General features: G+C 32.5%; 1 protein-coding gene across 1 annotated transcript in view; it reads right to left on the minus strand.

Annotated features, from left to right (window-relative positions):
* Positions 1–18,893, minus strand: part of LOC115232773 (UNC93-like protein) — a 49,319-nt gene extending 30,426 nt beyond the window's left edge. Inside the window, exons 1-2 of the mRNA XM_029802850.1 lie at positions 18,452–18,893; positions 1,142–1,863 (exon numbers count right to left, since the gene is read on the minus strand). Coding sequence (XP_029658710.1) covers positions 1,142–1,847 — 706 coding nt within the window. The 5' untranslated portion in view covers positions 1,848–1,863; positions 18,452–18,893. The remainder of the gene's footprint in view (positions 1–1,141; positions 1,864–18,451) is intronic.
* Positions 18,894–26,963: the final 8,070 nt, after the last annotated feature.

A 26,963-nucleotide genomic window follows, 5' to 3' on the forward strand; every position in this document is an offset into this window, starting at 1 on the left:
TATTCTGCATTTCTATATTCTTTTACAGACTATATTTTTAACTCAACTGAACAAAAAATAGACCTTTTCTTAATTTAAAGCTCTTCAAGAGAGCTTTAAAAAATTATATAATACATATATGTACATAAAAATATTTTAACAATAAAAGATAAAGATATATATGCTATTTTTTATATAAGAAAAATATGATTTTATTATAATATGAATATAAATATAAAAAATAAATAAATTTAGTCAATTAAAAAAATAGTTGTTTTTATATATACAATTTATATTAACTTTTTAATAAAAGTTCTCCGCGAAATTTTTAAATTAATAATTTGTGTCTAGAAAAATATATTTTTTAAACCAGTTATGTGATATTACAATTATAATTATGATGATATAATTATAGTACACACACATCTGGTTATAAGATGAGCAAGATAGTCCAAGTTGATAAGTCATCGTACAATTGTGCACACAATTTTACGGGTGTATTTGCGCGGCATTAACGGTTATATTGTGAGTTGCTGGTAATTGAGTGTAAAAAACAGACGGCGATAGTATTAAAATGTTGTGTGTTATTGAGATGTAGAAAATGTCTCTATTATACATTCTCGAGTGACAGCAAGGAGAGCTGCTTCTGCAAATATATACATACCGGTTTAATGTGATATGACAAATCACGTAAAAACGTTTATTAAGCTCTTTTATAATCTCAATAGTGAGAAAATTAAATATTTTCAAAAATCAATTCTCTTCACGAAGCGCCATATAATTATTAATTATATGCATGTAAATATGCAAGTATTAAAAAAATCAGTTATCAAAACTAATCTAATAATATGTTGATTAATTTGATTAATTGTATCTCTTGCTATTACACTGTTACAAAATCTTTTCATTATTATTCTCCAATCGAAAGTACTTTGGTCTCATTGTATACGATATCCTTTGTGTCATAAAATGTAAATTATGAAAAAAACAGCGTACATTTTTTGTATTAATCTAAATTCTGTCGAAACATATCGCATATATAAATAATATAACGAAAATAGTCATATAGCATAAGATAGTCCAATAAATCTCTTGCTAAAATAATCTTGTGTTAAAATAATAGTTTTAATAATATATGGTAAATTTGAAACTATTAACTTACCAAGCGAGGAGATGAGATTGCCCCAGAGCTCGGCGGTTTGCCACGCCAGGAAGAAGAAGCCGAAGAACCGTACGACGATAGCGTCAATCGGTTGATCGGTAATCTTGGCGTAAACTCCACCAACCTGGGTGAGATATGTGGCCTTGGCAGCCCACATGGGCGCGGCGCCGAGACCAAGGAGTACGCCGGCAGGTACCAGGGTATAGAATTTAGGATAGAACTGCGAGCCGATGTATGGTGCGTAGCAGAGCATAGATAGACAAAGGGTCCACTTGACGGTAAGTCTCTTGATGAGGAAAGTGGGTACAAAAATACACGAGAGCACCAGGGCGGCGTAGATAGCCGAGAGCGATACGGTGCCGAGGCCGTCGCTTGCATTGATCGACGACTGTAGATTCGCCGTACCCTGGAACGCGGTGAACTGAACCATGAAAGCGATCGAGACGGTGCCAATGTTCTTCAGGATACGCCATTTCTCGCCGCGCGACACATTGAACTTCCGCGACTGCGTATCGTCGTCCGTTGCCGGTAGCTGCGGCGGTTTTTGCGGTTCCGGCGGTATGCCGTCGGTGCCGTCGTCCTTGTAGCCCTCGTTTCTGTAACCGCCGCCGCTCATCACGGCCACCGTGTAAACCGTGTCATCGCCGCCGCCACCACCATTGCCACCTCCCATACTTCTACCACCATCGTTTTGCGATGCTACCATTTTACGTGGCGACTACCTGAACATACACAAAATTACAATTGTTTATTATTTAAATTTGCTTATGTGGATTACGTATTATTATCAACCATCTCCAGTGGTTATTGATATTTAGATATCTGTAAATATCCTCCGCGTGTAAACTATAAATTAAACATTGAAGATATGTAAGCAGAAATTATATATAAATTTTATTTTTCATAATAAGATATAATTAATAAAATCTTAAATATATATGTCTGATATTTAAAAATTTAAAAGCCATGCAAAGTTTTATTAAGTATAATAATAATCTTTAGCAGTTAGTATACGACAAATTGATGTTCAACATAAATGTTATAAAAAATACCCAGTACATAAGTAACATTTCACTGAAAAATGCAACTAGTCAAAGAACAAGTTATATCCTTTGGCGTAATGACGATTAATAATTGATTATTGGTGCTATTTGTATAATAATTGACGACGCCTTTATATCGCATGGAATATTATTAATGCACATTAAAAATATGCGTATATCTTTTCGCCAGAAAAGATTGTATTTATTTTATACATAGGTAAAAATTACTCAGGTTTGCTTGCTTCTATCAATTATCAATATCATTGCGGCCGATGTTGAAGGTACTCAATAAAAACATTTATTCTTACGTAAATACACCTGTAGTTAACGCTCCTTAAATGAGAGTTTCGTCACCGTTCTTGACGCGCGAATAAGATACATACAATTACGTGAAGTCATTCATGTATATGGAAATGCATGCACACATTAATGTGGCTTTATGCACTGCGCTTGCACACACATTGTTTCCTTCATAACGATATTGTGATCGCTTCCTGCGATATCTCTTTATCAGATTTCCTCGCTTCTACGTACCATGTGCGCATCCATTTATGATTTATGCAGTTGCAGCCTGTGTTCCTAATCGCCATTAACCAACCTTTTAATTATAGTATTCTAAATCATTAATTAACAATTTCTTCAATTATTTTTTATTGTGATATTTTATCATGAGATTAAAAAAAATAACCGATCAAAAATTCAGTAGTGTGAATTTGTAAAATGTGTCAATAGCTTTTAATTGAAACAATTTAGCTATTATTTATTTCACTATTTCCTTGTTAATTCAATAAACACTTGAACACTTTGCATGTACATAGTATACAACATATATAGCAAATATTAGTATGATATTGCAATACTCTCTATTAGAATCTATTTTTGCAAACTTTCTCGGGACTATCGCCGCGCAAACAAGAATCTGCAAATCGCGAAAAATACGATGTGACAAACGGTAACCTTTCGAGAGAGAACGGCAAGGCTGCGTAATCTTTAAAGTGAGTCTACAGCGAGGTACAGGCGCCTTGTATACGCGTGAATGAATACGAAAATATTAATCAACCGCCAGACGCGTATGCTAATTACAATAGATTGCCGCAAGTGACGAATGATCTTTCGCTATAATCGAGATAGAGTGTGTAATTACAGATGCATTTCGCCATTCTTGAAGAAGAGAGATCAAAATTAACTGTCACTGATACTATCGTATACATATAGCTTTTACATGAAACGTGTGAGATATGTAATTTATTTAATAGGAATTTTATATACAATTTTTTATGTCTTTAAAAAATGATCATCAGCTCAAAATAGACTGCAATAACGGAAGCAGTAATTATATAGTTTTTAAAAAAATCAATTTTATGTATGATACGTTTAATATTTTAATAAGCGTTCTATCTTTTTCACTTCACTTACTGTTTACGAGATAAATTATATTACAATTTAATTATATAGATAATTATGTTATAATTCTTGTTAAGGTTACGCAAAATCTTATAGGAATTATACTAGTGTTATTATATGCCCACGCATATGCTGCATCAAGACTCTGGTCTAATTAGAAATCTAATTAGAAAAGGTAATATGTATATTAATACTTATCAAGATATTTATACTAATAATTATATTAATATTTACATCGACATTTTAACATAAAAAATAATATAATATAATATTGTTATATTTTTATAAAAATATAAAATATATAATTTATATTTTTTTTGTTTACGAATAATTTTTGACATGTTGAAATTCCGAGATTAAAATAATCGTAGTATATAATAGATAAATAAATTTAATAATGGATACCAGTATACGATAAGACGGAAAATATTATATTTATTAAAAAAAATTATAACGGCAGAATGTATAGTCCATTTTATTTCGTTCATACGTGCTCGATGCTTCTTTATTAAGTACAATTCTCTGAACAATCGTCATATCGTGCGATAAAAAGCAATAGCTCTACTCGTGTCTGAGATAATAATTTTACCGCCAACTTTTCCGCGAATAAAAAGCATATCAGGTCCGTTTAAGACCGTGCCAACGGCAATCAATTCGCTCGGATAGAAAAATTGCGTATGTTATGCAAATAATTGAAATATTCGTGCAATTGTCATACAATCGTATGATCGAAAGAAATACTCCGCGATTATTTGCTGCTGCGTTCTTTTAATGGTGAAATAACCGAAGCATTTCTGCAAAACAATTGCGATTTTTTTCTTCGTGCCGTATCGACGCGAGATGTTTTCAATTTATCGATTTCATGTACTAGATTGTTTTATTAAAATTGCGTTATGTATGCGAATAGACTTACTTAAATCGCAAGCCTGACGAATCGCGTTCCTATGCGTTGCGTCACTAGCAGTGAAAATTATGCGGTGCGGAGATAGACACGCTTGGTTACAAACGCACGTCAAAATAATCAACGCGATGTTTTCTGCACTCTTACCAAGTGACGAGGTCGCTGCACGCGTGAATATTTTTGTATGACTAACAAATTAGAGACTACTAATAATTATTGCGGAAAATAAAGTAGATGATAAATACATAGAAATAAATTGGCATAATAAATAGCAAAATAGATTAAATATGGAAAAATGCAATTTCATTGATGATATATATATTCTTTATATTATACAAAGACTTTTCTCTCTTCAACAACTTATTTGACTTTCCAATGCTATTATTTTACGGATATAAAAATGAAATATAAGAGTTCCCGATTAAATATGAAAAAATCTGAATATAAAAAATAATTTATAAAATATTAATATATATTATATTCTTATATTACAAGGATTAAAAAATAATATCTCCGCATTAAGTAGTATATCCATCCAGTAATTATCCGATTTCTCTCGAATCTGTGTAAATGGCTTTTGCCGTATAAATACCGCATAATCACGTCATAAATCACGAAAATTCATTGGAGGCTTCTTTTTTCGTTAGAAAACACATAATCCCCTGATATATATTGCTTCATTGCTTTGAAATATTTTTTTGCAAATATTCACAAAAAATTTACGGCCTTGGCCCCGCTGTAAGGTACGATTAGACGATTCAACGAACGAGTGAGTCAACGATTTATTTCATGGGATTGTGTAGTATATTGAATCTCCTCGACGAATCCCGATCATGAAAATGGATTTGCTGACCCAGCACCAGAAACCGGTAGAATTAAGGCGATTGGTCGCTGGTGAAAGCCGGTTTGGATCGGTTAGAACCGTAATATACATTCGGTGTCGATGACTGAAGGCATTCCCCTCGCAGAGTCTTTGTAGGAGGCCCCGAGACAGATTAGAAAAAGAGATTTAGAAAGACTGGCGTACACGAGGGCTGTCAAGCATTAGCAACAACGAATAAACCGCGCGAATTTAATAAATTCTTATTGCCAGAAGTGCACTCCAACACAATGAGTTTCACGACGATTATTCTGGGCCCTATCGGTTCCTCTTCTGATCCGACAGAAAAAGATGCGTATCTCGTGGAGAGATAATACGGATGACTGCAACGATTATTCAATTTCAACGACTTCAAGACGACATCGCGTGCTCGTAGGACGGCGAGATGTGATGAAACGTCTAATTACCTTGACACATTTCCTCGTAAAAACAGAAAGCACGGATAATGTTTAGATTTTTTCCGCGTACATAACGCGAAATATGCAGTTAGTGTTTGTCAGTGACGAAAACCGTGGTTGCCTCAGCCACGGATTGCCCGGATTGTCGTGAGATAAATACTACTACCGTAGACGCTGAATGATGCTGACGGCATATTTAGCATGTTTAGCAACAAAGGGTTAACATACTGGTCTCTTTTCTTTAATATAGAATCGGTCATTTTCGTCCGAATTACACTATCTATAAAGTACTCATAGCAAAATTGCTATGCAAAGATTGATATTCCTATGTGTGCGTGTGTTGGCTAATCTTTTTAAACTTCTTTATTCAATACTTTATGAAATCATCTAGGCGCAAATTATGCAGAAATGCAACATTGGCTGAGAAAAATAGCCTTTTTAGAGTAACTGATATGGATTTTAATTATTTTTATCTTGTTTTATTATGAGTATCGTTTGCAATCAAGATTCGCTGGTGTTGTAATTACCGAGCGAGATATCTCCGACACAATAAAAGTTGTATTGTGTAAGCGCGTAATGGTTGAGAATGCGTATATACAAGTAAACTTGTAAACATTCACTGCAAGGACATGTAATATCGCTTGCGATCATCATTTCTTGCCTCAAATGGCATTAAAAAAAATGCTTCAAAAAATAATAGATATTAGGTACTCATATCGCACATTTACTGCTAAATATGTGATCGTATGAATTCTCAGAGCCTATAATAATATTGAACAGCGAATTTAAAATTTTCAAGAATTTAAACGGAAAACAGTAAATGTGAAATGCTAATATGTGTCAAGGTTAATAAACGTTATAACGCGACCATTTGGTATGAACAGAACAAGAGAATCGCCGAAATCTACCAAAAGTGATCCTAACAGAGGTTGCTATACGACGTGATTCTTTCATTAATGTCACTTTATATGCAGCTTAACCGCCTAATTAAACAATCCGTTAGCGGTTCCTAGAATTTCGAGATGTTATTGCGATTGCCTAGATCAAGAAGTCACGAAATACCCCTTCTTCAAAAAGATTGGGAACACAAACGGATGAAATTTTTTTTTTTGCACGGTGAAATCGAACGCAAACGGGAAGACATCGTCGCAAGAAACGGGATGGAAAAAATTCCATTCGCTTTGCACTTTCGAATCGCGCGAGCAAGCGTGTCATCGATCGGGTTTAGTTAAAATTGACCGCGAGTTGTGTGGACGTCCTTACAAATAACCTCAGAACCGTTGCTTTGCACCGGCTTTGCCATTACCGGCATTGCTCTGTCGAAGTTTAAAGACTTAAATGGTTCGGTCAATTCACATTCATGCATGTTGCTCTCTTGTCTCCTTTTCTCTGTGTTCGGCATTCTTGCTAGACTGATGACTTCGCACGAGTTAACAAGTCTAATTAACAGTCGGACTACGTGAAGCTATATGTAAATTGTTTGGAAGTATTCACATCTTATACAGGCTATTTTACAAAAATATTTTAAGTATACTTTATTTCTAATTCAAATGTTTTAGATTCTATTGTAATAAAGATAATATGCTTTAGTTATTTACTAATTTTTGAATTTAAATATATCATTGCTACTGAGAGACTAAAGCAACACTCCATGCAGAAAAAATTTTCTTTGCGTATTCTTTTCAGTCAATTTATTTCATGATCAGATATATAATAGTGCTGTTCTCTCCTTTAGTTAGAGAGCTCCATGGAGTATAACTAATCTTTCGATCATCAGTGTTCCATTTTCTAGTTTACGTAACTCTCTCGTACAAGCGAAGCGATTATTTTGCCGCAAAGCAAAAGTAAATACGAATGCATTCGTATGCAATGTATCCTCGACACTCGCATTTGCGATTACTCGTAAATACATGCATGCGATCGTGTGCATGAATCCTTTCATGGAGCGGAAAAAAGGATGTATATGTATGTAAGTTACAATACACATAAAACAAACGTATATACATTCGAGATGGAAAAATGACCGGTTTCTGCATCTAAGTATTATTTTTACAGGCGCCGAAGAGATCGAGGGAAACCGCAAATTCTCATCATACAGGAAATAGAGGATGATCAGTACGACAATGATCGATAATATGCTCTCCAATTATCACTGACTTTGCGGAATTGAATGTCACGTCAATCCTGTGTGCCTGGTATAACATAGCACCGCGAATTACCGTGTCTGTATTCTTTCAATCCGGCATTTTACACGCGCGTTTCTTAAATCATGATAATTAATGCGTATTGTTTGTTTGTCAATCGTACGTGATTAATAATTGACTGTAGTGTGATTTTTATTTATTCAAGCTAATTATAAAACTAAACATTCACAATAATTAAAATAATATTTTTCTAAACTTTAAGACAAGATATTAAAATCATAATTAAATCATAATATATTTTAAATTTCAGATAAAAAGATTCCAATTATTGTATCAATCTGTATATTAGTTATCAATAAATCTGTGATAAAAAAGATTTTTTCCCATATAAAATACAGTTAATTCTCAAGTTCGTCTTAGATCTCATTAACGGCGCTTAGATGACACGTATCTACGAAGATGCTTGTAGATTCGCATGTCGTCAATGTAATCGATGCAAATGCGTGACCGGCCGTGCCGTGCCATGACACGTGTCGCGGCGTGCATTACAATTAAGCGGTGTTCACAATGACCACTCCTTCGTGCTCCCGCGAACACATCTATTTCGAAGCATTTCTATTCTCAGACAAACGATGGTTTTTCCACCATTCGCGTATTCTATACGAAAATCGTGAAACACAGAGAGAGGAATATTAAGTACCAAAGGTAACAAGGTATTGTGCAATGCAAATAAAAGAAAATAATGCAACGATAGTAGAATATGTTATGCGCAAAGAAAACCGATTGGAAAATCTTGATAGAGAGAGAGAGAGAGAGAAAGGGAGAGAAAAGAAAAGAAAAAATAAGATAAAATTATGCCACTATAAATGAGGCGCCACTTGAACATCATGGCCGTCGGCTATTTGGAATTATCAAAGATTGTTCATTAAGCCGACCTCGATTATGCAACGATAGAATGCAACGCACGATACGGTCCCGCATCCGTCTGTGTGCGTTAATTCGGTTTCGTCAAACTATCACCGATGTTCGTCATCAAACGTACGAACGTTGATGATATAAAAAAAACATAAAAAAATATTAATCAGTTTAAAATTTTCCTAAAAAAAAAAAAAATAAATGTCCAGCTGTCGTTTCATAGCTTAGTCGAGCTTTTTCGTACAATCAGCGGCGAGGCTGTGCGCAATGCATACAACTCAGCTGACTCAGCGCGGTTATCAGTGGATTATTAACGGCTACGTGCGGCATGCGAGAATCATGAACTGGCTGTCGCGATTACCCATACGTACACAAGTTCCATGTTCCAGTAAATCGACAAAGGATATCGACGTACATATTTTTTTTTTATTGTATCGTACGATGTATACTATTATTCTATGAAATTATAATATGAAAAAAATTAAAATGTAGTAATTTTATTATTTATATGTATAGCACATAAAAAATTAACTGCATCTTCGGGGGTGGGAGGGGGGAGGGAGGGGAAGCATTGATTAAATAATATATCTCTAAAGTTATAATATAATTATATCAATTCATGGCCATATATTTTAAGAAAAAACTTTTTAGTTTTTTCCAAAAAATGTAGTTTTACATATTAAGATTCTTCATATTAAAATTCTGATTTCATCAACAGGAAATTTGGGAATATTTTCGTGCATGTCAAGTATGATAAATTTATCGAACCATATGAAAGGAACTGTTTTCAAATAAGATAATGAATATACGATTAATACGAAATATTGCAATTTTATCTCGACGTTTAATGCAATAATTTATATTAGGCCATTTATGTTTTATTCAATTAAATTCGATATAACAGGTTTTCTTTATTTCACACACAGATGCATGCTATGACACACTTATTTATAAAAAACTAATTGAATATATATAAAAATTGGAATTGACAAGACAAACTTAGGATAGTGATTAACGTTTTCGATTACTATAATAATATACTATTGCTATATTCGACATGGGACCAATTGCCCTCAGGCTATCTTCAGGTAAGATCGTTTCCTGGTACAATGGAATTTGCCGATAACATTCTCCAAATGAAGACAATGACCGCGTATTAGTTGCTCTATCATTTAGAACGGAGAATAACTCTTGACTTCATGTACATACACACACATATATATATTCCATAAAAAAATTTTGCATTACGTAGAAAAATTATTCAACAATTTAATTTGATTTTGACTCCATATATACGTATATATTAATAGTCTAATATAGTTATCTATAAAATGTTGATCGACTCGAGACATTATTACAAAGTCAAACAAGAATTTCATATAAATATAATCTCTTTGATATATCATAATTCATTCAATATTAATTATTTATAATTACTATAATTATTTTAATAAATAAATATATCAGAAATAGTTCAAGAGATATAACTGATAGAGAAATAACTGAAATCTCTAAATATAACAAGAGTAAAATTCGCAAATGTGGTACACTTTCGCGTCGTCTCTTTGGGAGTCTACGAACGTCTCGGACACTCTGAGAAGGCCGCGACGATGAATCGAGGCCACAAGGCGCGAACGAATGCGCAAGAGAATCCAACGAATCTGAAATGTGGCTATTTGCACAGGACATGCGTACATGATAGCCTGCCGGCTTATGCCAATCTCGAGGCGCTATTAAATTGGCGTACTACGTGTTTTCCCCATTCCATTCTGACGGCACTATTTACATTTGGCAATCGCTTAATCCAATAGAATTGAACGCGCGTTTCCTAGTGAAGTGAAAGAGGAGAAGACAGCGTCGGTCCGGTAAAAAACGGAGGATCTTTAAGATTATTATCCTCGCATGACATCATTATCACAAACAAATTATTCACGGATACATACCAATTCTCGAAATTCGCCACGCGCTTTTTTCTCTTTTTTTTTTTGTGACAACTTTTCGAATCGCTTGTACGTCATGATCCAATTTTACGATATGTTTGACACGCGTATGAATTAAATTACGATTCAAAAGTAACAAAACATTCCTTCGCGAATGTTACATATCGTATATATATATATATATATTTTGCATAAAGATACGACCGTCGTAGTAAATATTATATGATCATAATAAAATCATAAACTAACACTTCTGCCATGCTTCCCGCATTGTCGTATTATAATGTTCTCTACATTTTTATAAAACATGCTTATGTGTATTAGCAGCCCCACTTTGAGTGTCTCAACAGTTTATAATGTCAAATATTTGAGGCACACGAGAACAAATAATATTTTATGCTATATCAAAATTCATCATATAGATATAAGTAAGCATAATAGATAATAATTATAAAATTTATTTAATTAAACTTATTATATTAATAAATTAATAAATAAATATATCAGAAATAGTTCAAGAGATATAACTGATAGAGAAATAACTGAAATCTCTAAATATAACAAGAGTAAAATTCGCAAATGTGGTACACTTTCGCGTCGTCTCTTTGGGAGTCTACGAACGTCTCGGACACTCTGAGAAGGCCGCGACGATGAATCGAGGCCACAAGGCGCGAACGAATGCGCAAGAGAATCCAACGAATCTGAAATGTGGCTATTTGCACAGGACATGCGTACATGATAGCCTGCCGGCTTATGCCAATCTCGAGGCGCTATTAAATTGGCGTACTACGTGTTTTCCCCATTCCATTCTGACGGCACTATTTACATTTGGCAATCGCTTAATCCAATAGAATTGAACGCGCGTTTCCTAGTGAAGTGAAAGAGGAGAAGACAGCGTCGGTCCGGTAAAAAACGGAGGATCTTTAAGATTATTATCCTCGCATGACATCATTATCACAAACAAATTATTCACGGATACATACCAATTCTCGAAATTCGCCACGCGCTTTTTTCTCTTTTTTTTTTTGTGACAACTTTTCGAATCGCTTGTACGTCATGATCCAATTTTACGATATGTTTGACACGCGTATGAATTAAATTACGATTCAAAAGTAACAAAACATTCCTTCGCGAATGTTACATATCGTATAATACCTCATAAATTTGATTCTGTCAAAGATATATTACACATTACAATTCTTGCAAAAAAAAAAAATTTTATTCGAAGAAGTGTCGTTCGAAGTCATATATCGATTGACTAGAAAATTCAGCAGTTGCCACATTACATATTACATCATCACGATCGGTGCCATCGATGGTCATGAGAAATCAAAGAGAGAAATTATAAGCATGCACAATACTCGAAGCTCAAATACTTGTCCCGATAGATTAAATCGATCGATTAGATTGTATCATGCACGTCGTTAAAAGATTCTCAAGAAAGATAAACTGGTCTGTAACGGTAATTAAAACCCGTGGCTGTTTTCTGTCATCTATTAGTAATCGTCAAGAAACGATTCATCGATAAAAAAATTTTATTCATTATTTTAATTGCCGCTATCGCTGTTTAATGCAGACAAAAATAGCCGTTCCTTTTAACGTATGCAGTGAATGATAACTATTCTCACCACGAGCGTAATCATATTCATCTATATGATTTGATTGAGCTTATATAATATTGTACGATATTCAACAACATTATAAGGACTGAATTGAAATCAATAACGTTAATCTTTTTTCTTATTCTTCGAATCTTTTTGCCGAAAAAAAAATGAGAAGAAACTTTTTAATTTCAGCCTTCGACACGAGTTTCTATACGCGGGTGTCTTCCTCTCGTCATCAGGGTCAGAGATGACACCGAGCCATTTGGTACACACAGAGACGACATGAAAAGTCCTTGCAAAAAGAAAAGGTGCCACCGAGCTACGCATCGCTCATTCGTCATGCATGCGTGAGAAATGCGCGACGCTCGAGCATGCAAATTTACGCGGCCACATCGCGAACTTTCGCACAGGTTGATATTTGTCAATATTAATTATACAGCATGTACGCTTTTCCTCTAATCTTTTATTTGCGTCAGAGCGACTGCGAGATCAACGAAAAATGGTATGAGCGACGTAGATCACTTAAAATGTTTAGCGCACAAAATATGTTTAAATAAATTATACTCTCTTTGTAAAAATTTATTATGATACATGCGTATTTTATAATGAAATATTTATCATAAAGTAATATAATGTTTTTTTATATTAATAACATAATTATTCATATATTTGTGTAATATTTTAGAATAGCTAAATGTCTTCCCAATTATAGATTTGGATGAAAACAACGTATAAAATAAATGAGATAAAATAATGAAAAGATAATATTTTTCGACAGAAATTACAAGTTTATTATTATTTTTGCTCTTATTTATTTAGTAAATATAAATTAATAATTTTTTAAAATAATTTATATATTCTAATTCTTATTTATTTTGAAAAAAACTGCATATATTATAGTTTGAAGTTTATTTTGTTTAAACTTATAGTATTATGTAAAATTTATAGTATTATAATAATATATAATTTTGTATCCATACATTATGTGTGAATAAATACTCGTTTATGTATTATATTCGGCCGTGAAAAGATTACGCATTGTATTTGTGCACGTGTAAGGCTCAGCTTGCATGCGTCGGCAATATATGCATTATTGGTCGCGTCAGCGCATTGTTCCACCTGTTAAATTAGGCTAATGTTGATTACAAACGACGCTCCGTCGGATTTAATGTTCTCGATAACAGATCCGCAGATACTTTTCGACGATTTCGTCGCGCGAATGACTATGAAAAATAAAACTGTTCAAATCAATGTAAAAATTACTTTTCATACAATATCCCGCCATGGTATTGTATAAAGTATGAATAAACGCAGCGCATCGTAAAATGATGCACACGAAGAATAATTATAGCAATTTTTCAACCATGCGAGACGTAATTATATTCACATCATACTAATGACCAAAGTGCCTCTCGAGCACGATGTAGAACACAGAATATATCCCACTCACTCGCTACGAGAAATTAATTTTCATACGTGCGTTTTCATTCCGACACAATTTAATTTTCACCATATCTCCGCGCACAATCGCAAACTAAACATAGTAAGCGTATATTTATGTATGCACTTTGTCCTACATTAACGAGATTAGATGAAATACACTTTTCAACGGTTCTTTAGATTAAAATAAACAAAATTAATTCGGCAAAAATAGAACAAGATTATCTCAGAATAATTTTTGACAAAGATTTAAAACCTAGAGCACGAATAACCATTCGGAAATTCTGTCATACGGAACAATTAAAAATCGCCGATTAATTGCTAGCATATATGATTTTATACGAACTCCTACGCACGTGCGCTCTCGATAATTCTATCGATATATCGCCAACACCAATACGATCGTATATTTCGTTTGTTCTAAGACTTTATTCCTTTATTGCATCTGCATGTATGTATATTCGCGTGTGTATGTATACTGAGCTATACCGAGACGCGCGACAAATGCACACACGTGGCCGTACAACGCGCGGATATTCACTATGGTTTAGAAAGTCCGCGAAACGATCGGCTCGCAAACGTTACAACCGTTTCACAACGAATCACCGAGTAAGGTGTGCCCGCATCGAGAAGTATACGGTCTTCACGTATCGAAGAAAGGAATAATAAGTAAATAACGTACAAAGATCTTCGATGCAAAAATCTCTTAAATCTATTATGCACTGGTATTGGCTAGTGATCAATGTTACGTTTGATCCGTAAATACATGCAGCAAGATAACTGTCATTATTAGCACTTCTGCTGAGAAATGTGTAAAACTAACTGTAAATATAATAACCGTTACGAGAGATTTGTGTGCCGCCTACTATATGCGCTGAAGCATATATATATATTTAAGTACCAAATCTCGAGTACCATCGCAATACTAACAAATGACTAAAGTTATCTTTTTGACGACAAGTGTCATAATAAAAATGTTGTTTGTTTTAAAAAATTTTTTTATTGTTTTTTTCATGACACTTGTCGTAAAAGAGATAACTTTAGTCATTTGTTAATATTGCGATGGTAATCGAGATTTAATGCTTTAAATATATATATATATATAACAAATGTATTAAAGAGCATACCAAATCTACAATATTGTCATGTATTTCATAATTAAATCTTTGCAGTTGTATATGTTGATAATTGCTAAAGTAATTTACATGATTCCTGAATTTCGAATGCAAAAAATGAATTTTGATATTCTGTTCTTCCAATGAGGTATATACGAGTGTATAGTTTTGTATTATATTTCGGTGAACTTGCATGGCATGTCAAATAAACCGGAAAACGTAATGTTATCTCCACTCCTTCACTCCGATGTCTTTAAGCGCATACGGCACAATTTTATGTCGCACTTGACGGTCATAAATGTCTTAACGATTCCTTGCCTTTTGAATACTATCGTTAAAGATTTCGTTACATGCTCTTCGTTATGCCCGACGTGTCTAAACGAAAAAAGAGAAATAATAAAAACACGGACTATTCGGCGATATAGTTTCTTCCGAAAGGAAGATAAATCATTATTGTTCAACATCGCTGAAAGTCTTTACTCGGGTTATAAGGAACGCACATTCAAAAACAGGAAGACCCGCACATACATATGCGATTATATGATCGATGATATTATATTATATGTGATTATATATGTATACTATGACTCTAAATTCTGGCATTGTAAAGGATCGCATAGTATTACGCGATTATTTGATGCTCTTGTAACTTCATTCTGCTTCATTACATTACCGCGCATCATAGCGTATATCGCGTAGTCTTCCATACGACTTCTAAAAATATTTAATTATTCTTATCGCGGATTTAATTAGCCATTACCTGGCCGCCTTGTCGCTCAATATTACACGAACACAGCCACAGACGCATGATACAAATAGAAGTAATTAGTCATATTGAATGTGTTAGCGCAATTGGCCTTTCTGTTGATATTAATACGCAAACAAATGCTATAAATCATTTTAATGTGATTACGAGATCAATATAAAATAAAGCGATGGCAAGTGTGTGTAATGTAATCAAAAGTAAGTAATATATATATATTTTTTTTCTTTGTAACTTACTCATGTTTTTCAGAATTTACCAATTAAGGAAGAAGGAGAATCTTCAATATTCTGAAAAGTTTTTTTTATTTGCAAGAAGATATTTTTACAAGTAATATTCACATATAATCTTGCGTGACATGTGTTGCTTGACATTATCTTATATTTTACCACGTATTTTATCATTGCAGATAAGAGTATAATTGATACTAATTAATTGCAGAAATAAAGATTGTAATAATTATTTTCTTTTTTTAGCTGAAATTTTTCACATGAAAAATAATGCAATATTGCATCTTATTATTAATTGCAAAATTACAGATGTATTAATAATATATTTATTATTATCTCTCGGGTTGTGATCACGAGATGCATGATTATGATAATGGAACAATTAATTTTTTTGTTGTTGCAATGTGCAGTTTTAAATCTTCGCATTTTTTATTTCATCAAAAAAAAACTGTGCTTAGCAGATATAAAGTGCACAACTATTGCGAAAAATACTTTGAATAACGTGTAGCTAAGAAGAATTCAATGCTTATATCTCTGCAAGTATAGCATTTCTGTCTTTGAAATTTCTGCGCAATGTATTTTGTGTTACGCTAAAGTAATGTATATTTTTTTAAAAAATCCGGAGAAGGGGGGGGGGAGACAAGCTGCATCTGAATAAAATATTGATGAAAACGCGGGCAAATAAAAATTCACGTCTTCCTTTTAGCAAGGTATAAAAAGAGAACTTAGTTATATAAATGCATAATATTCTCTGCAATTTATCTTTTGTGCAAAACTTAATTAGATATAATTAGAAAAATGAAATTATAATTGATATAATCAATCTTAACGATTATAACAAAGATAATCGAATCAAAAGATAATCGATTATAACAAAGAACATCAAAACATGCAATCTCAGATAGATTAAAAGATATTTCATGATGTCTTCTAATATAATATCTATCAAACAAATATTTTAATCACAAAAACAAGCATTGTGAATATACAATCAATCATCTGAAAAGCCACGTGCAACCTGTACCTCTCTATAGATACCTCTGATACTCAAATAAAAATATTTGCGAACATTTATGAATATTTAATACAACATAATAACCACTTTTTATACCAAATATATATATACAAAAGACTCTATTCTTTATTTAAGCGAATGATTGATGAGATATACATAGCCTGTATCTCAAAGAGATGAAATAAATCTTTTCTTTGTTATAAAAAAATTTGCAGAAATGTATTTCCCCTATACATGTTGCAGCAACCTCTTTTTAATAACAAATATATTTCTATTTTAATTTTATAATGTATAGTTAATATCTATGTGTGTGATGTTCAAAATAAAATACAAGCGTACATGTATAATGGCTTATATCACACAATGTTTACAATATGTATACATTACATAAGCGTAAAAGTTCTTTTAAATGGTTGTGAATAAACGTCTGTGAGCAATGGCATTAAAAATATAACATGGTATAAATTATGCAATTTGACATAAATATTACCGTACTATGTCATTGTAAAGAGTAAAGAAAATTTATCGAAAGTCTATCCCGAAACAATCATGCATAATAAGCTATATCGCGTTCCTTTCATAGTATCGAATATATACATATGTGTTATATCCAAGAGAGCAATCGTAACTCCACATCATTGGAACTAAGCGCATTCAATATCGCCGACTGCATGTAGCGAGCGAACATATAACGATGCGTGCATATAAACCGTCCAAGGTATAAAACTACAAGCGTACGAATTCCTTTTCTCATCGCAAATCGAAAGGATCTTTTCAATGTTATAAAATTCACGAAAAACTTGCTATTTATTTGTATCGTCTACAATATTTTCACGCTTGTAAGAAATAGAACATGAAGTAAATCGTTGTATTAATGTCGAGTGTTCTTTTCCCAGAGAGAATCATTTTTATATTATATTGCTGTTTACAAATAAAATACCAAAAATAAAATATGAAAGGTCGTATACCTGAGAGTCGTAAATCGTGATTTCATGTCTATTTCTTCATCTTTTCCTGCATTTAAATCCCTGTATATTGTTATCCTGTATTATGCAAACATCTCATTTACTCTTTTTATACATTTAACAAGTTGAAAAAGCTATATATCTTACCGAAACAAGTAAATGACTTTACTCGTAAGCAAGCCTTGCGAATTTGATTGTAATTTTTCAGAATGACCCAGACATGTAAAATAACATTATTATCGCGTTGTGTCATTTAGTTTTAACGTGAAATGTTTCGATAACCTGATTTTGCATTCATATCAGTTATAAATATTTAATAACGAATACGTGTTATTCATTCGTATTCTCATTTCCTATCGCGATGTTTCGATCCCCACTTTGACATCTGTACTTTCTAAAGACGAGGTAGAAGCGTTATCTCTCGTCTAGCTAAAATATGACTCGTTGGTAGCGACCATGCGTGTGATGCACATGAAGGGTTCGACCAGCCGCGGCTGGCAATAAACCACCCTCTTAGTAAGTAACTCCATACATTTCCCACCACGATACTCACGTCTTAGCAAATCGATCGTTCGAATCAGCGACGATCTCGCGCTCCCCTTCGTCTCGGTGAACAGAGGAAGACAGGTGTTTGGTTCCCTCGACGAGTTTGTTTTATTGACGTAGCGGTAGATAGGAACCTCTACGTTGACAGCCCCAGTGGCTATCCCCGCCGTTCTCGCGACGTCGAGAATTTTCAAATCGATTCGATCTTCGATCGATCGAATTTTTTTTCCGTGCACTTTGATCTTTCGATGCGTATGTGAGTGTATCAGAAAAGAATCGCGCGTGTTCACGAGAACGCGACGTAGGATGAAAATCTGCCTCTGGAGAACGCGTCCGAACAGTTCGGGGGTTCGGAGACAACTGAACCTGCCTGACTGCCGGCGGACTTTGGAATCGGTGAGCGGTTCGGTTCTCGGTTCGCCGACTCTCGGCTTCGCGGATTCGTACGCGCGAGTCGCGGTCGTCGTTTTCTCTCTGTACACAAGGTACATACACGGTGCGTCTTTACCTGTTCCTCCCCCACCTTCTTATTCACCTTCTTCTCCTACCCCTTTCCACCTCTCTCTCGCTCTTGCTATTTCTTCTGTGTCACTGGCCGTTGCCGCCGGGCCGTAGCCCCGTGAAGCACGCATGCACGTGCGTTTTAAATTTTGCACAAACGCACGAGACCAACTCGCGACACTTCAAATCGCGTATAATTAATGTATTTTCCCATCGCTTCCTTTCACTTATCCATCTCCAGCTCTCTTCTTCCTTCCACATACGTCTTGATTTTGTAATTTTAATACATAATTGCAAGTTTTAGATACAATTATATATAGATATTAATATTGTAGTTTAGATTTAATAATGTTACAAGAGATTTTCCTCAAAAGTCATATATAAAGCCACTTTCTCAAAAATAAATTATTTAATAAATTTAAAACAGTATATTTTCCGCGATAATTTTGCAAAAAATGCATTGATGATTTGATATGAAAAAGACGCATAAATTTACCAATAAATTTTGCTACGAATCTATTTTCGAAAACGCCATTACACGAAGCATCAAGCGGAAAATACGTAATAAGTCGCAAGACAGATGATTGGATATATTTTAATATTAATAATATTAAATCGCTTGAATGTTTATTTTTGATTGAAGTTTATTGCCGCGTAAATTTTTTAAAAAAAGATAAGCGTCTATTAATAACGATAATTATTATATAACATAGGTCATACTTTCATGAATAAAGCGAAAAAATATAATGGAAGTTCTGCAGCGGTAGAATAACTATATTTCACGTGTCATTGGGTCACTGTGTTTTCCAGGAATTTTTTCCTTAGTTAGCATGTAGATTACTTTCGGCAAAGCAAGCAGCCGACATGACAGAAGACATTGTTCAAATGTCAAGAATAAATAATTAAAGTCATCAAGCCACGTATTAAAGTGCTCCACCAATTTATTTTAGCACATTACATATATTATGGCGTTGCGTGACTATAAGAAAACAATAAAATAAAATGATAAAAATATAATCAAGACGTTTTAACAATTAAAATGTCCGATATAATCTCGTAATGATATATTTAAAATTTTTACACATTGAAAACAATTCTAAAAACTAAAATTTATTCTAAGATAGTGATATAGTTTTAGACAACCTTTTTCATACAATTTTGATCAATTTAAATTATTTTTATTTAAAGTTAAAAAATTGGATGACACATATGTCAGATATCTAAAATAGCTTTAAAATTAAAGGACTTTTGAAGGTAGTACGACGATAAATGTAAATGGCTTTGTGTCATAAAAATGTCAAAAATTGCTAAAATGGAGAATTACGGACTTATTGACTTAATTATAAATTAGAATAATATGGAATAATATAATATATTAATACTAAAAACGGAAAAAACATACCAATGTCTCAAAAACTGAACGAAAAGTCCTGCACAGCTCCTTACTGGTAACTCGTCTTCAGAGAACTAAAGTCCACTGGTCCCTATTCACACATCTGCACTGCTAACTCGTTTCTTTAGTTAGTGCATCGTTCGCGAAGAGAGCTTTCCCGTTATCGGTGATACCGCGACATAAGCACGCTTCAAAAATTGAACTCACCGGTTGCACCGCGTATTGTAGCCATGTGAATACTTGGAGTGTCCTGTCATACGCGATAGTACTTGAAGATTCGTTATTTCATGACATTGCATGAAAAAGCCTACGGCATCAAGTGAGCTACTGGTAGGACGTTATCCTTCTATTTTTGTATGCGCGAAATAAGTTCGTTAAAACAGGACGATATAATGCATATATCAAGCAAAAAATAATGATATAATGATATGTAAGATTTTTCTCTGTAAAACATGAATCAAGAGATAAATAAAAATAATTATAAAAAATAAAAAAATTGGTGCTTGATTAAAAACTATCCTGATGTTCTATTGAATCAGCGAACAGACACGTTTGCCCAAACCATATATGCATCCACATATTGTACTCCGAACAAGGTAGTAACATTTCCGGTATTCAATAAACTTTTTTAATCATAAATTATCTCTAAGAGATAAAAGATTTACTTTTATGTATTTCTAATTATATTACACAATCTTTCAAATATGATGTTAACATAAATATTTTGTATTTGATATTCTCTGTTGCATATCATTACTCATTATTTTCTAATAGTTTCGTAACTTCTCCTTAAACATAGTGATCAATTGCCGCAATAATTATCTTTTACTAACATATGTAGTTATTATTCATACACACAATTTACGCGTGACTGCTATAAATATCGTACTTTCTCATTTCAGTCGGACAAGAATTGTATATAAAGTGTGTTGGAGAAAGAATATTGATATTTTCTACACTCTCTCTCTTTTTTATACTTATGAAACTTATTGCTGATTTATATTAATACCAAATTACCCACATACCGAAGCGAAATCAGAAAGAACAGAAGCTGACTCTTCGCCGGACATGTGAATCAATCGAATGCCATCGGTTTTTTTCCACGAGTCTCGACAATAATCGATATTGGTGTACTGTATTTAAGCGCAAGGTGAAAGAGTCTTACTTATTTCAGATGCCGACTACGTACGCATACATCACTTCTCCTTGATTGTCGTCTTTCTTTGTCTTTTTTTTAGTAGTTGCCACTTTGGCATCGTATCGTTACTATCGCTAAATACACTTTGTAATCTTAAACAATCTAATGCAATCGCGCATATCGTTATTGCAAATCATCTTTTAATTTCATATTTTTAATTCTAGAATGTATAATAAATGCAATAAAAGAAAAAAGTTAAAATAAAATTTAATTATATATGTATATATATTAAGAAATATATAATATACATATATTTATACATAGTTGGAAAACTTAAATACTTCATAATCAATCTAGATATATATAATTAAGAAGAAAAAAAAATTTGATCAAAAATATGGAAAAAAGTGACAGCAATATTTATGAAGAAGAAGTTAATTATTATAGATTTTAAAAAAGATTTCTTTTAGGAATATGTAGAATTAATTTATTAATATTCGTTTACCGTTCTATCTCTGTATTATAACATAATATGTATAATTTTTAATCATATTATATTGTTATTTTTTTCATAAAAAATAAAATTAGTCGTATAAATTCCATAATTATATGAAAGGCATCATTGAATATGTTTCAATCAATATTTCTTCACGGGTTATTTTAATTCGTATCAATTCGTCTCATAAGGCAATTTATGTAAAAGCAATTCTTATCCTGAAAATCAGTGTAACTGACGACTTTCACCGAACGAAGCCGAAACTCTATTCTCTTGCGGCTCTATTTGCCGCGTGCAATCGAGCGAACAATACTTTCTCCATAACATTTTCCAGGACGACCGTCAAGAAAATATGCGAGTTTTTCAAACTGATGTCTATCTATCTGCTTATTTATCGAGTGCATTAATTTCGTCACTGTTATCATCGTTAGATTGGTACGTGATTATCGTGACTCGCACAGTGTCGTCACGTCAACGTCACAGCGCAAATAAATCGTAAAAAGTATCATCATTTCCAGCAGATCCGCTGGTTAAACAAGCTCCCGTCTAAGAATAATCTCGAGTTTATCAGTAGTCAGTTGTAAGTCAGTTTGAGAAGAGGATAAGGGTTTAATGACAAATGAGCGAATGGTATATGAGAAATTTCGCATGAATAACAAACGTCATAATCACCTGCTGGTTGAATCATATTTCTCATTGTTAACCATGCAACCAAATATGTATCTGCAGCTTAGTAATCGGCAGCCCTTGAGATGCAATTTTTAAACAGAATTCGTTGGTGCTTAACGAAAATGGAATTGTAAAGGCTGATATCTGATAGATATGAATATCCTTGTGATAAATTTTGGGCAGACAGATTCGTCACTTGCATATTATTACATATATATATATATCTGGTGTATTATCCGCAATTATCGATTAATTTAGTATGATTCAATTCTCTTATTTCATTTAATTCTTTGATTGCCGCGAGCAAATTATAATGAAAAAAAAAAATATGATGCCTTTCTATTTTAACTATGTATATGTTGTATAGTTTTTATATATTTATAACTTCAACGATTAATTTTAAATGTTGCACTTTATAAGAAATCAATGGTCAGAACATATTGTAGCGAAAGAAAGAAAGAAAGAGAGAGAGAGTTTATAGATATAGAACATTCATATTTAGAAATGTATCAAATTATATCTCGATGATAAATCGTCTCTCATTGCGTGTTCGATTTTGTCGTAATCTTTTTTACGACGGATTTACCATTCGACGAAGTAACAAGACACTTGACGAGTTATCGAACAATAGCTGCGTGCCAATAATGAGAGACAACGCGGCACGGGACTGTAGCCACGTGCAACAGCCGTGCAAATGCTAGTCACGTTGTTACACTCGTCTGATTTGTGAATAAGCTTTAGGAAAGAAAGATGCAAATTATTTCAAACAAAGAATTATTTGCAATGCACTTTAAAGCATCTTAAAAATGCCTCTCATGTCTCACATGGCATATTAATTACAACTATTCGACAAATGAGATCGCTATTTACTGATTTATCGATACCAGAATTAATTGCTTTGTTATTGCTTGAGAGATTGGAACGTATTATTATTCTAAAATATACAAATTTGACAAACGATATTCAAACTGATTTTCAAGCAAGTCAAAGGCATATATAATAGTTCAATTAATTGACAAGACTTTCGAGACTATCACATAAATAGATCGATTAATAAAAACATACGTTAATAAAGAAAGAATAATTATTTCCTTTTCTAATGTGCGCTCAAACTGAGAAATGTAATTGACAATGTTTAAGGAGCAAACATCTCACATTTGTTATTTAGGAAAAATGTGATACATATGGAAATAAATGTTAAACAAAAAAACACAGATGTAATTAAAATGCGGCGAAACGCGTTGCACGATTGTAATTCAAATGTAACGAAACAAAGCCAGCTTATTGTCGTCTCTATATTATCGTGCGCTAATTTTCTCCTCTAAAATATGAGATATTCACAGTTTTACAGCACCCCTAAAAGTAAATATAAAAAGTAAGAAATCTACACACTTAATTTCAATGCAAAACTGCTTTTATCACGGTATCAGCGATAAGAAGACACATATGGGCCAAGACAATGATAGTGATAAGGGTCAAGGATCTCCTGGATGCACCTGACGCGCGCAATATACTTTATAAGGAGATTATAAAAATTTGAATATTATATAAATATATATACAGGGTGTCCCATAATTCGCGGATCACCCGCCATGTGCAGGTAGAGCAGATGAAACCGAGAAGAAAAGTGCTTTACCATTTTGCGATTTTCGTAATAATTATTAAGAAATTAATTAAAAAAGATGGGCCAATCACAAGCGCGCGGCGAGAAGAGACTTCCTACTCAGGCGTTGCTATTATATATTGATAAGAGAGAAGATATATAGATAATATTAGAGCTATATAAGCACAAAAAGCTTAATAATATAATCTACTAAAAAAATTAAAAACGCATATATAATAAATGACATAAAACATTAAAAAGTACAAGGCATATTATAAATGCTTGTTATTAAGATTTTAAATAACAATAGTTATGTTCGTTTCAGCTGTTTAAACTGTTAAATCTATTAACGATTACCAGAATTCTCAATCAGATTTTTTATGTGCTTTCTGTAATATGATCGTCATACATCTCTTGTTCGATACAATTAATTCATTCCGGTATAATCCAGTTAAAAATCTTATTGTAATTACCACATGTTTCGACCTCGTATGTATGACGCAAAATCCGTGACCGACGCAAAATCCCGTTATTTCGAATGTATAAATATAAATTTTCACGTTCACTTGAGTGCACATTCCGTCAAATTTTACATTCGATTAGTTGATAAAAAGTTCGAGTAACGGAGATGTATGATCTTAAAATTGAAAGTAATAATATGATACCATGCAAACGTCATAATAATCGATTGTAACGGAATAGATTAATATTAGAACAAAGAATTTTGTTAATAATCTTTTTCGAAAAAGATTATGTGTGTATTTGTATATAAAAAAATAAAATAAAAAGTTAGAATTCGATATTAATATAATTACGTGCAGTTGTATCTGATCAAAAATAATGTGTAACAAATTTTTTTAATATATTTATATAATATATTTGATATTATCATATCAAAAAGGATAATTGGTTGATAATCAAAATAAGTTAATCAAAGCTGATAATATTAATGCATATTTATTAATGATACGATTTAGTCGTAAATTTGGAAACATTATTTGAACAGTCAATAAAGATATTTTTAATGTGAAACGTCAATTGCTTCAACGTCACATCATGTGAAGTATTATTTCGACAGCACGTGAGGGCCAGAGTATTACATGGTATATGATAATATAATCAGATGTGTCAAAAGTAGACATTGAAGAAATGCGGTTATAATATTTGAACAAACGCGATCGAAGAATGGAACGTGTGATATAAATATCGCTCAATTAACGCAATTCAAATATAACAGAATAGATACGATTCACAGTACGATTAATTATCCGAAATATTCGAGAATGAAACTGGATGAAACGAGTATTGAGGTATAAAATCGAATACGCGTCATTCTCCATTTTGCGTTTTAACTTAAAAAGTATTTAACGAAAATAATAAAATCAAATCTGTATCTAGTGTTTGCCAAGCAATAAGAAACAAACATTCAAAAGTTTGAATAACTTACATTTAAAATTTTCTGCAGAGTATACAATAATGAAAATTGTGTAAAGTTTATAATATTTTTAAAAATGAAGTAAAAAGGTCTATTTAAAATATATAAAAACAAAAGCTATTTTAAATTTAAAAAATATATAAGTAAATCAGATACTCACGATTGAAACTAAATGGAATTATCAATCTTTATATATACATATAATCATTTTTATATCGTTCTTATAATTTATAAAATTGTAATCACATATGTTCTTTAAAGTTTCTTAAATTCTTATCAGCGATAGTTTATTTTTTAGAAATGTTTCTTTTTATTAAATATATTAAATAAATCAGTTATGGGGAATATATACACAGAGATTGCTTTACTACTGTGCTATTAATCTTTGCACTTTTAATTTTAACCATTAAAAGTAAATTATAATTGCATATATGTATTTCAAAAAGATCTAAGTATACATGTATTATAAATTTATAAAAAATTCTATCGTATTTTTCAAACTTTGATAATATTTTTTGACGTCAATCTTTAATTGCGAGTGCTGATTTCATCTATAGCTGGAAAACGAATAATCTGATCAAATCTTTTTTAACAGGGAGTTTCCAATAAGCAAATTTATACTCGCGTCAAGAAAATTATTTGTAAAGTTTACATAAAATCAACATGAGATGAACACCCAGGTATTCACGTTAAATTATTCGTCATAATTTGCATCAATACCAATATTTTCCTCCGATTATTCGAATCTGATTATCAGCGATGCGTTAATAGCCGCTGAGAAGGACGACATCGTGTATAGAAGGAAAGAGAGCTCGTTTTACTACCGTTTACATATAATGACGGTGTAATGTGTTCCTGGTATTGAATAACATATATCAGCATGTTCTTCATGCGTCATATTTTCAAATGGCAATTTCTCACGTTTCTGTATTGTTTTCTAAACTGTTTTCCAAAGAAGAAAAATTTATCACGTCTTATACATTTTTCTACGTTTTATCAGAAAGAAAGATTCAAGAACATATGTACAAATTTGTTACATAGAATATTTCAATTTTATTATGTTAGAAACATAATAGCTACAAATGTTATTGTTACACAGAATATGTTTCATACTCTATCCACCACTATATACTACATACTATTATTTTTTAAATTCTTTGATCAATTTGTAACCGAGATATTCTCAAAACAAATATTGAGAAATCTTAAATAAATAGCAAATAATAAGATAAGTACAAATTTTCATATACTTTAGTTAACGAGGGAGGGGGGGGGGGGGAAAAT

Source organism: Formica exsecta, unplaced genomic scaffold (assembly GCF_003651465.1).
Source record: "Formica exsecta isolate Colony F162 unplaced genomic scaffold, ASM365146v1 scaffold15, whole genome shotgun sequence".
NCBI lineage: Eukaryota > Metazoa > Arthropoda > Insecta > Hymenoptera > Formicidae > Formica > Formica exsecta.